The sequence below is a fragment of the Camarhynchus parvulus genome, chromosome 24 (genome assembly GCF_901933205.1).
Source record: "Camarhynchus parvulus chromosome 24, STF_HiC, whole genome shotgun sequence".
NCBI classification, from domain to species: Eukaryota; Metazoa; Chordata; class Aves; order Passeriformes; family Thraupidae; genus Camarhynchus; species Camarhynchus parvulus.
The window spans coordinates 7,164,007-7,176,106 of record NC_044594.1 but is presented as its reverse complement, the minus strand read 5'-3'; the positions used below and the strand labels follow the sequence as shown (position 1 = coordinate 7,176,106).

General features: G+C 52.0%; 1 protein-coding gene across 1 annotated transcript in view; it reads left to right on the top strand.

Annotated features, from left to right (window-relative positions):
* Window positions 1-12,100, top strand: part of LOC115913109 (opioid-binding protein/cell adhesion molecule homolog) — a 305,933-nt gene that overhangs the window by 184,382 nt on the left and 109,451 nt on the right. The window contains 1 exon segment of the mRNA XM_030964997.1: window positions 11,932-12,016. Coding sequence (XP_030820857.1) covers window positions 11,932-12,016 — 85 coding nt within the window.

Genomic DNA, 12,100 nt, shown 5'->3' with positions numbered 1-12,100 from the left:
AAACCCTTATTTGAAAAACCCCAACATCTACTTTTTCACCTAGTGATAATTTTATTGTTACACTGCTTAAACTTCTGTGGCTTTCAGGTCTTCATACAAAGCTGGTAATTTGCTCCATGGCTCATAATCAAACCCACAGGTGCTCTGGGCTGTGTGCCAGGGTCTCTGAGCCCCCTGGCAGGGGTCCTGGCAGCTCTGGACACCCAGAGGGATGTGCTGAGTTCCAACAGGGTGCAGCCAGGGCAGGGTGTGCTCCATTGTGAAGTGGCTCAGTGCAGAGCCAGGCTGGCCTGGGGACAGCTCCTCCTGCTCTAGGGTCAGGCATCCCATCCCAGGGAAGGTTTTTAAGCACCCAGACTGCAGTAGGCAGTTGCAGGGAATCTGCTGCTGTTCTGCTTGCTTAGGAGCATAAGGGATGCTCCAGATTATCACCCCAGAAAGAAATAATAAAGCTGGGTTTGCTGGCTGATTGAAGACTGGGCAGCTGTGAGCGCGTTCCTGTAGGTATCCATGAAATGTGGCCTCTAGGTGTTCAGGATTGAGGTGTGATAGGAGGAAATCTGGATGGAGAGGAGACTAACAGCCAGCCCAGCTTTTCCTTCTCCTCCCCCATCTCCCTTCTTGCCTCCCCTGGATTTCTGTGGTGTGAGATTTTTCACCCTGTGCACTTGGAAACAATACTTGGAGCGGCTCTGGAGCCATTTGTTTTCCCTTTAATTGGCTAGTGGGGAGAAAATAACGAAGGGAAGTCATGCAGGGGAAGTTCTCATCGGTGCCATTTTTGGCAACAGAGTCACAACATCCTAAATTTATTTATTTAATTGCATTATTAAAAGTATAAATAAAAATAAATCCAGGAGAGCAGCCGGATCTATACTTTGCATCTCTAAAATAGAACCATAAATGCCACGGAGCACTGGGGGAATGATTTATTAGCCTGTTATCGTGAGTGACTGGGACGCTTTCGATGGAGTCCTTGCTAATTTCTAACAGCTGCATTAAATCACAGATGCTATCAGCTATTATAAAATAATCACCCAGCGCTCTGTGAACCAGCACGAGCCCAGGGTCAGTGCTGGAGCCCTGGATTTGTTTCACATCTCAGCCCCTCCGTTTCCTGCGAGGGTGGGAAATAAATAGGGCTTGTAGCGGCCTCATTTTATCATCCAGGAGTTGACAATAAATAAAAACCTCTATAAAACTTTTTTCTAAAAGGAGTTTCGACCGGAATTTGCAATGAGAGGAAACCTGATTTTGTGCTGTGTGATGTCAGGACTCTTGGGTCCTGTTTCTAGTTCAGAAAGGGAGTGGGGTTTGCTGATTTATGGGGCAGAGGGAGGATTTCAAGGGTTTGGCTGCAGACAGGGCTGCAAGGAAGGGAGCAGCTCCTGGCAGTAAGAAACGTCTGTCAGCTCCTCCGCCTTTGCTCCTCGCTGCTCTTTCAGACAAGTCACTTAAATTTCCCTGCAGCTCCACTGCCTTCCTCTCGTTTGACAAATAACGTGTGTGTTTATGTGCCTGGGCTCCAGAGGGGGTTAATACTTGGCCTGGAAATCTCTTTAGAAGTGCCAATTTGTAGCGACAGAGAAACAACAATGAATAGAAGAGCCTGCGAGGACCAGAAGAAGCGAGCGAGCGGCTGCTTATCAGGATGGTGGCTCACAGAGCCAGCTGCAATAGCAGGGGTAGTTGTAAAAGGTGAAGGAGGTGGGAAGGGAAAAAAAACCAACCCAAAACCACAAATAAATAAAAATAAAGCAGTTAGGAAGAAAATGCCTCCCATCTGCAACACTCGTATTTTTCTTGACAGTTTTGCTTTATGCTAGAGCAGCTGCTTAACATGACAAATGCCGGCTTTAATAATGAGGAGCCAGAGGAGATGCAGGGATGGAGCTCTCTGGCTCATCCTGCTCTCCCATGCTCTTCCCTGGGTGTGAACAGCCCAGGGCAGGCTCACCCTGGTCTCCTGCACCCCCTTGTCCTGTAGCCATGATATTTTCTGAAAAATCCTTTCCTTAGGATTTTTTTCTCCTGAGAAGCTGAGAGGCTTGAGGAACAAAATGTAAACAATGGTTATCTGCTGCTGTGGAATGCAACAGGTGCATCTGTGATTGGTCTCATGTGGTTGTTTCTAATTAATGGCCAATCACAGTCCAGCTGTCCAGACTGTCTCGGTCAGTCACAAGCCTTTGTTATCATTCCTTTTCTATTCTTAGCTAGCCTTGTGATGAAATCCTTTCTTCTATTCTTTTAGTATAGTTTTAATATAATAAATATCATAAAATAATAAATCAAGCCTTCTGAAACATGGAGTCAACATTCTCATCTCTTCCCTCAACCTGGGACCCCTGTGAACACCACCACTTTGTCCAGCTTGGGAAGATCAATTGGGACCCAGTGCCTGTTGTTTTGGGAACAGTTGTGGTTTTGAAGCGCTGTGTTCTTGTTTGAATTTGTGGGGTTAAAGGGGTTTTAAGGAAGAAGGAGCCTCAGGGTTGGTTGTTTGTGGAGCAGCAGATCCTGGTGACAACCTAGGCTGCCCCAAGCCATGTGTCCATGGGGAGCAATGCTTTGGAGGGGCTTCCAGGTTAGCTGTGGGCAGCTCTCTTATTTCCACAGAGATATTTGCGTTCCTTTGTCTTTTCCTACCTTGTCATTCTCTCTGCAAAATGGGATGGTGGCTTTGCAGCTTGCAGGTTGTTTCCTTCCTGTGGTATCGGGGGTTGTCGGGTTGTCAGCAGCCTGGAGATAGCAGGGATTGCTGACAGCAAGCAGAACTCAGTCAGAGCTGTGCACAGAAACCTTGCTCAGCCTTTGAAACCACAGTCAAACCCTCCCCCAAGGTTATTCTTCCTCATAAAACACTCTTAGTTTTGTTTGCTGCAAACCTAGATTTTAATCCCAGCATCCAGGCAGAGCTGGGTTTTGAAGAGAATTGGGTTGGAGTCAGAAGTGAATGGCTGAGGCCAGGCTGACTGAAACAGATGAATTAAAGCTGACCTAGGAAGATGGAGATGTTCCCATCCACACCCCGGCTGTGCCACTTGCATATTTATCTCATTGTGCCCGATACCACTGGGAATAAATCAGCAGTGAGAGATGCAGGGAGCAGCTCTGCTGCCTCTGAGAGCAGAGACCTGCACCAGCATTTACCCACAGCTCCCATCGAACTCCCAGGGAAGTTTTCCAAAGCCTGCAGGAACCAAGAGCCTTCCCTCACCTAATGGTTTTCTCCCCCTCACTTCAGCCCTTAGAAGCAGGAATTTCAAAGTTGAAAAAACATCACCTGCACTGGCCACAGAGGGGAAGACTGAAAATACTGAGAATTTTTATTTCTCCTGGGACCTGCAGCATGAGCAGCCCAGGTAGTTCAGACAGGCTGAGAACAAGTGTTCAGACCTTTACCTGCATAACACGCCTGCCAAACCTGCCCAGCAGCACCTGGAGACAAGGGGAGTGTGGAGGGTGAGGAGTGGGAGCAGGGAAATTTCCTCCCCAGTTCTGCAGAGATCCCCCCCAGCTCCCTGCAGCTCCCAGCCCTCCTCTGCCCCTTCCAGCAGCAGCACAGGCAGGATCTGAGAGCTCCCAGGAGCTGCCCCAGCAGTGAGATGTTCTGGAGGCTGGTTTGTGCTGTTGGTTGGAGAGCAGGTGTGTGTGCAGGTGTGAAAATCCCAGAATGGTTTGGGTTGGAAGGGATCTCAAGGTAATACAGTCCCACCCGTGCCATGGGCAGGGACACCATCCACTGTCCCAGGGTGCTCCAAAGCCTGTCCAAGCTGGCCTGGAGCACCTCAGGAATGGGGCAGCACAGCTGCTCTGGGCAGCATTACAACATACAAATACGAGTGGCAGGGCAGGGCTGTCCTGGGTGGTGGTGAGAGCCCTGGGGACATTTGGGATCGTCCTGCCCAAGTTGTGAGGACATGTTGGAGGGGATGAGGGTACATGGTGGGCAGAGGAACACAAGTGCTGCCCTTCAGGGCTGCAGGGCACAAGCCATTCCTTCAGGGGAATACAAGTTTTCAAGGCCCAGTTTATCTCTATGGAATCAGTCAGGCATGTTTTTCTCTTTATCTTGAAATCTTGCTGGTTTGGCTGCTCTGCTGATATCAAAGGTTTGGTTTGGACGAGCAAACCCTGAGTCTGAGCAGAGCTCCAGGTGTGCAGTCCCTCACCTGTGCATCACACGAGGATGGATTTGCTGGGGGGGGACTAATGGTGGAAAAACCTGTTAAACACGGACTTCTCCAAGAGGCGGTGCCTGCCCCATCCCTGGAGGTGTCCAAGGCCAGGCTGGATGGGGCTTGAGGCACCCTGGGATAGGGGAAGGTGTCCCTGCCCGTGGCAGGGGTAGGACTGGATATCCTGAGAGGTTCTGGTGCCATCCAGGTGTGAAAAAGAGCAGCACACACTGAAAAGGATGTTAAGACAGGATTTTCCTTTCCCTCACCTGTGCTGTTTGGAGCCTCCCAGGACAGCCCAGAGCATGGTGTTTCCCTCTTCCAGCACGGAGTGTAGGTGGCACAGCTGCTCTCTGATCATCCCTGCATCTCTGTATTCTGTAAATAAGCCCCGAGGCTACGCGATGGCTTCGTGTTTAGAAACAGGATAAACAGGGCGATGTGATATCTATTTATTTGTTCTTTTATTAGTTCAGCACAGAGCTCACAGAGCACTTTGTGAGTGCCTATGAAATGAGCCTTGTAATGTTCCCAGGAGAGGGGAGAAGCATTCCTGCTCCAGTCAGCACGTGGGGGAAGCTGAGGGTTCCCTGCGCATCCATGGCCAGGGTGAGACTGTGGTAGATGCAGGGGTGGATCCCAGATCCTGATTTCCATTTCCAGTCTGTAGTGGCTGATAGGGTTCAAATACATATTTCATGCCCAGGCTCAGCATCTGTGCTCCAGAGCCCTTTTTCTGGTGTTTCTCCTACTCCTGGACCAATTTGGGAATGTGATTGTGCCTTCACACCTTCTCCTAAGGAGGGGTCATTAGGTATTAATGATGGAAAAAACGTGTTAAACACAAACTGCCCCAAGAAAAACCTGTTAAACACAGACTGCCCTAAGAAGCTGTGGCTGCCCCATCCCTGGAGGTGTCCAAGGCCAGATTGGACAGGGCTTGGGGCACCCTGGAATAGGGGAAAGTGTGCTTGCCCATGGCAGGGGTGGGACTGGATATCCTACAAGGTCCCTTATAGGACACCCACATCTTCATTGGAAATGACCAGTACCTCTCAGCCTCACATCTTAATATCCAATTTATCTCACCCTTCCTAATATCCAATTTAAACCTGCCCTCTATCAGGTCACAGTCATTCCCCCTTGTCCTCTCACTGTCTGCTTCCCAGGGATGTGGGAAATTTTTGGGACAGGGCTCCTTTGGCAGAGACTGTGCACTGTGATGAGGTTTTTGTTGTGCTGTTTGGTTTGGTTTTTTTTTTTTCCAAGACAATGTCCTTGATAGGGCAGCCTGAACTTTGGCTGCTTTGATATGGAAATGTTTTGGCAACGAAGCAAAATGTCACATGTCTGTAATGCCCCCCCCCACCATCCCTTCCCTCTAAAGTTGGATTTTCAGGGAAAGGGACTGCACAGGAGTTGAAAATTTGCCCAAATGCACTAAATACCATCAGAAATGGCAACAAAAAAAATCTTGGCATCGAAGAGAAAATCTTAACATTTTGCTTTCCTTAGGAAAAAAAATTAAAAAAACCCTAAGACATGCTGGATGGTTGTCAGAAATGCTGCAGGAAAATTAAATCTGTGTTTTTCAAGCTTTTAGGGTGATGTTGTGATGGTTCTGCTGCCCCTGGGTGTCCCAGCCCCTCTGAGCTTTGCTTGAGCAGCACTGGGTGTTCTCAGACCTGGTGGTTTTTATTCCTTTAATATTTGGTGTAAAGAGGAGGCTGCTTTAACTGCTCCAGGTGGGTGTCTGTGGAGCTGCCTCCGTTTTGGATTTCATTTGTCAGGTTTACACACTCTTTAAACATGCCATATGCCGGGGTTCAGCCGGGGATTGCAGCTGAGCATTAAGTGTGGAGTAATCCCATTAAAATCCTCGGGGATTGCTGGGGGTCCTGCTCAACCACGACCTGCCTTCCCACACTGTAATCCTGACTCCAGGCTGGGTCTGTGTGGCCTTGGGGGGATTTTGTGGAAGAGGGAAGGATTTGTGTGTGAATTTAGGGCACGAGGATGGTGTTGGAGGGTCTACCTGGCTGCTCAGCCTGCCATGAGCCAGTTGTAAATGAGGAGCCTGAGCCTCCAGTCTGGATTTTCTGCCCTTGGAGCTCAAGCACCACGATCAATGTGAAAAACAAGTCGCATTTTTTTTCCCCACAATTACCTCAGCAGGTCGTTTAATTTATTTTTTTTTTTCTTTTGCTGAATTCGTGCGATAAAACGCATTAAATGTAACAGCATGGAAAATAAAAGTTCCGTTTGCAGAGAGAGCCTGATTTAGTCTGAAGATAAAACAAGATAAAACAACTGGAAAAATTAAGTGGGATAAATAAATTCTGCTGGGAAGAGGCTGAGGTGAGAGAGGGGGAGTGTGTGTGTGTGGCAGTGGCCTGGCAGTGGTCAGTGCAGCTGTGGATGCCATTCCCAAGGCTTTCCACCTGGGAAAGGGCTGGTGCTTTGCTTTGTGCCCCTTCCAAAAACTGGTGGGTGCTCAGTTTTGTCCCAGGACAGTGAGATGTGATTCTCCCTGCATGGGGAGGTGTTGGGGAAGATGAAACAGGAGAGTTTTATAAATATGATTGTCTGGCAAAAGATTTTGAGAATATAGAAACTATAAGCGAGATTGAAATGAAAGCAAGCTTTGAGATGCCTCAGTTACTGAACAACTGGAAAACAATGGTGTGGCTGGCTGAAGGTGATCCCCTTTTGATGGAACAACACCCTCTGCTTGCAGACAGGCCCAAGGCTCAGAGCAGACCCTACAGCTTGGCAGAAGGGGCCCAAAGAGGAGTTTTTAGGGTTTAAAATGTAACACAGGATGGTAATGTAATGATTCTAATAGGCTGTATAGAAATGCTGTAGGATTTGTATCTTGTACTAGATTGGTCAGTGAGAATCAGAATATTCCACACAGAAGATGATTTATTGTATTGTAATGGGAACCTCTTTCTTACCCCTTTTCTCTCTTACCCTCTCACCCTCTCTCCCCCTCTCTTCTCTCAGGCCTGCTCTGAGCTGTGGCTGGCAGCTCCCAGCAGGGCCCTGCACCCAGGCCCTTTGCAATAAACTCCAAGTTCCCAGACCTGGTTTCAGAGATCTCTTGTCTCCGTCCGTCCCGACCGTGCTACCCCCCATCACTCCTACAGGGAGGGTGTTTATTCCTCCTGCCTGTGCTCGTGCCGTCTCTTTTGGGTGAAGAAATGAGAATATTCGGCAGCAAATGGGAAAAAGCACAAAGCGGGGCTTTGTGGGGTGTGGGGGAAGAGGTGTCAGGATGGATTGCCAAATATGCTGGGGAAAAATTAGCAGCTGCAAGTGTGCAAGAGAAAGGTGGAGAAGAAAAGGGGTAGAGACAGATGGAGAGAAGGAGGGAGAGAAAGAGGAGGTGGGAGGAGAGGGAGGAGGGGATAATAGTGTGGAAAGAAATTAGTTAAAAACCTTATAGCCTTGAGCCCAGACACCATCTGGAGGGTGCAGGGTACCGAGACACAGCTCCACATTCACCATGGAGGTGTCACATATGTCTTGGCCAGGTAGGGTGGCCGAGATGCTCAGGATTAGAAATACCCCGTGCCCCAGGAAAGAGATGCCTTAAAAGAGCCAAATTTTGTGAAAAGAAAAGTGCCCGTGGCTGTCTGCCGGCTGGGGACCAGAGAGGAGCTGTTGTTGTTGAAAATCTTGTCTGGGTTTTCCAGAGGGAGATCTGGAGAACTTCCACTTCCACCGGTGCTGGAGGGTGAATCCCTGGGAGCAAAGATTACTCTTTGATTAAACAAGCACAAGGACTCCAAGGGCTGCTCTTCCCTACAGCTCTGCCGGGGTTTTGCTTTCCTGGGTGCAGCATTAACCCCTTGAACAACGGGTTAATTAACCCCATGAACCCCTTTGAACAAGGGTGAATGGCTGAGAGGCAGCCAAGTTCATCTCAGAGAAAGGGAAAAAATAGAAAAAAAAAAGAAATTTCTTTCCCATTATCTTTGCCTTAAGATGTAATTTGCTTTGCCTGCTGAGGACTGTGACAAGCGCATGGTTTGTTGTGCACACTGAGGGAAAAGCTGCTGTCCTAGGGTGAAGCACATCTCTGTGGTACAGCTGTGTCCATGTTTCCTAGCATTCCCCTACCCAGGCAGGTTTAAAAGGAGTGAGAAATGGTCCTTGGATCTCTTTGGAGAGGGAGTGTCCCAAAGGAGGGGATGGCGCTTGCTGGCCAATGTGCAGTGTCCCAGTGGTGCTGCAGTCACTCCCTCCCTCCACTGCACTGATCCCGAGGGAGCTGGACTCACTCCCTGCTGCACAGTGAGCATTTCAGTGTGCCCTGAGCTGCGTGCAGAAAAGGGAAATCATCTGGGATTGGGGAATGAAGGCTGGGGAATGAAACCCATCATGGCCATCCATGGCTCCCAGTGGCTGCAGGCTGATTCCCAGTATGATACTGGAGCAGTGCAGTGGCTGATCTCCCTCACAGCCCCCAGGCTCTGGTCCCTCACTAATTACTTCCAGGCCTGTACTCCTGACATTTGCAAGCTCCTGATTAGAGCAACGAGGGAGAAATCTCGGAGGGAGAGGGAGGCAAAACTGCACCACTAATAACAGCTGAGATTGACAGTGGGCTGGGAGGCGACAGCCAGGGAGGTGCAGGGACTCGTCCTTGCCGGCTCAGTTTCTTCCTGAGCCTCTGGGATGATGAGAGAAGGTCAGGGCTTGTTAACGTCACCGTGAGGAGCAGGATCCACCGCTGCCATATGCCTGGTGCCCCCAGGGCCTGGGCCAGCCTTGAGTCCCTCTCAGCCGGGAGATATTTTTAGCCACAGACCTGAACTGAAGCCACCCTGTGCAACCTCAGGTCTGCAACTGTCTCGGTGCAAAAAGTGCCTCTGCCTCTGTGTCTGCTGACTTTGTGCTTCATGCAGATTTTCCAGCCTCCTGGATATCAAGTTTTTTCCCCTCGCCCTTTTCTCTCCCGCGTCCCATCTCGCTCCCTTCATTCGATGGCAGTGCAGTCACTGGGGAGGTACCATCAACCCCAGCAGTGGGACTGGAAGGTATTTGTGATGGGGTGGCCCAGAGTGCCAAACCAGGAGAGGCTGCTCTGGTTCCCTGGGTGCCCACTGTGGCCTCTGGGATGAGTATAGTTGAGCCATGTCTCCTGCAGTCTCCTGCACAGCCATTCCAGGCTGTTGGGTCCCTACCCAGTTACTTAAATATGGATCACATTCATTTCCCAGCCCTCTCTCTGTCCCCTCCCGGATCCCCCATATCCCCTTACCCATATCCCCTTAGCAGGCAGTTTAGTTCTGTCTGTCTGTCTGTCCATTTATTCCATTGCCTCCATTCCTGGATCCATGGCTCTCCAGCCTCCTCAGAGTCTCTTTGTGAGGCAGACAGGCTTTTTCCCCTATAAATCTTCCCTCTCCTGGATTGCTCTGGCTCTGGCAGGCTTTGTGCTACACACTCTCTACAGCTTCTATCCTAAGGGGTAAACACCATTTTACCCAGCAGAGCTTGTGGTCCCTGCAGCATCCCTGTCCCCTGGAGCTAATCCTGCTGCTGGGTGAGGCTCAGCAGTGCCTGTGGTCTCAGTGCTGGGGGCTGCCATGGGTTTGTGCTGGCTCCTGCTGCTCCCTCCCTTCCAGCAGAAACAGCTCCTCTGTGCCAGAGTGGAGCAGCTCAGGAAGGAGTGGAGTGTCCTTCCTCTCCTATCCTCCCCCCAAAGAATCCCTGGCATGGGAGCAGCCAACCTGCACATTCAGGGTTAAGGCAACTTTTCAGCAGCTGAAGAGCTTTCTGATGGAAAACTCAGCCCTGCTTTTCCCCGTGTTTCCCTGGGCTCCCAGGCTGCCCTATTTATCCAGGCTGCAGCGAGCATCCCTCCAATGCTGGGTGCCACCACACATCTCTGCAGTGCCAGCCTGTGGCTGGTGGCTGTTTAGGGTCACTGAGTCCCACTGCCACGTACAAAGACCCTACTCTGCTGGAAATTTGGCTTGGGATCACTGAAAATCCCTTGCAAAACCCCTTTATCAGTTCTAACAACTGGGAATCAGCCTGCAGCTGTGTTTGGATCTCTGAATGAGGTTGGGGTCCTGAGTTAGCCAAAACTCCCTTGCTGGTGGTTGTTTCCCTCCTCCAGCCCCTGCAAGGGGCAGGTTCCCTGGGATACATCAGCAGAGGAGGCAGGTGTCCTTTGGAGGAAGGCACCAAGCCAAGGTCCAGCCTAGTTTGGGCTCAGGAACTGCATGAGGGACACTGGCAGGACAGGGTTAGTTTTCTTCTGTGGGCACACACAGGTGTGTCTGGATGGTCACCAAGGTCTTGGTGCCTTCAGCTGCTCTTTGAGGAGATAAATGGTGGTCTGTGGGTGTCTCCAAAGGGAGGAAATTTGTTGAAATTTACTGTTGATGCTCTGTTGTGAGTGGCAGGGTGGAAAGCCCTTGGGCTTCCGAATTCAAGGATCTCAGTGTCAGGGAGCAGGGATAGGACAGGAGATGCTCTGGAGCTGTCTCCACATCATCCCATGGGGCAAGGACGTGGGGACAGGACCCTATTTCTCACAGGGAGAGAGAACTGGAGCCAGTCCCCACAGGGATATGCATCAACAGGTGGAGGCAGGGAAAGATGCTGTGGTGGGCGAGGATTTGGGCAACCTGCTGCTCTTGAGGGCAAACTCGGGGCTGTGTGGCGCGAGAAAAGCCCCGTCTGCAGCAGGGCTGAAGCGGGTGAAGGGTTGGGGGTCCCTCGGCTGGCGGCATCCCCGCTCCCCGTGCGGGAGCGCGGCGCGGCGGGGGTTAATGTGCGTGTCCTCCTGCGCATCCCGCCCCGCTGCCGCCCGCCCGCCCGTCCGTGTGCGGGGCTCGGGCCGTGCGGGAGCCGAGGCGCCGGGCAGCGCTGGAGCCGCTGCCATGACAACCCCGGGGATGCTGCCGGCCGGGGCCGGGGTGCTGCTGTCGCCGCCGCCCCCCCGCGTCCCCCCCGCCCCGCTGCGCGCCTGAGCCGCAGCCCGAGCAGCCACCGGCCCCGCGAGGGCTCCGAGACCCTCTGGACACAGCCCAGCAGCACCGCCGACATCGCCTGCACCTCCGCGGGGAAGTTTCGATCTTGCGACAGAACCGGGATTTTGGGGAGATTTATTCGGGTTTTTAAAATATTTTTAATTTTTTTTTTAAATTCTCCTTTCTCTCTGTGATTTAAACAAAAGCTCAAGAGCCGGAGAACAGCCCAGCCCCGGCCCGCTGTGTCCCCCCGGTGCCGATGCCGCCCTCCCCTTCCTTTCACAGACACTCACGTTTCCTCCGTGGGTTATAAACTTTTGATGCCAGATCTCCGCAGCGCCTGCCCAGCTGCAGCTGAAAGTAGCGTCTCCAGCAGCCGCACATCTGTGACCTTCATCTCGTGCTCCGCACCTTCTCTCCTCCTCTTCCTCCTCCTCCCCCCGGCCCTCCCGTCCTCCTCCCTCGCCCGAGGACAGCGGGACTCCCTCCGATGCCGCTCGGCAGGCTCAGCGCTCGCAGCCAGCCTTGCCGGGGGCTCTCCTGATCTCCGTGGAGCTCCGCAGCGCTCGCCCCGGTGGTTTTGCTCCCCCCCATCCCTCCTCTCCACCCACCCCTTCCCCCTTTTCGCCTTGTCGGGTGTGTTTTTTGCCTGTTGGAAAAGTCCCCGCTGCCCAGGATGGGGGTCGGTGGGTGCTTGGCCCTGCCCTGGAGGTGCCTGGTCGTCCTCTGTCTCAGGCTGCTCTTCCTTGTGCCCGCAGGAGTGCCCGTGCGCAGCGGAGATGCCACCTTCCCCAAAGCCATGGACAACGTGACAGTGCGGCAAGGGGAGAGCGCCACGCTCAGGTAGGAGCAGCTGCGCGGGGGCTTGGGGGGTCGGGGGGTGCTGCTTGCGGCTTTTGGGGGATGCTCCGTGCCCGCCGGAGGGTC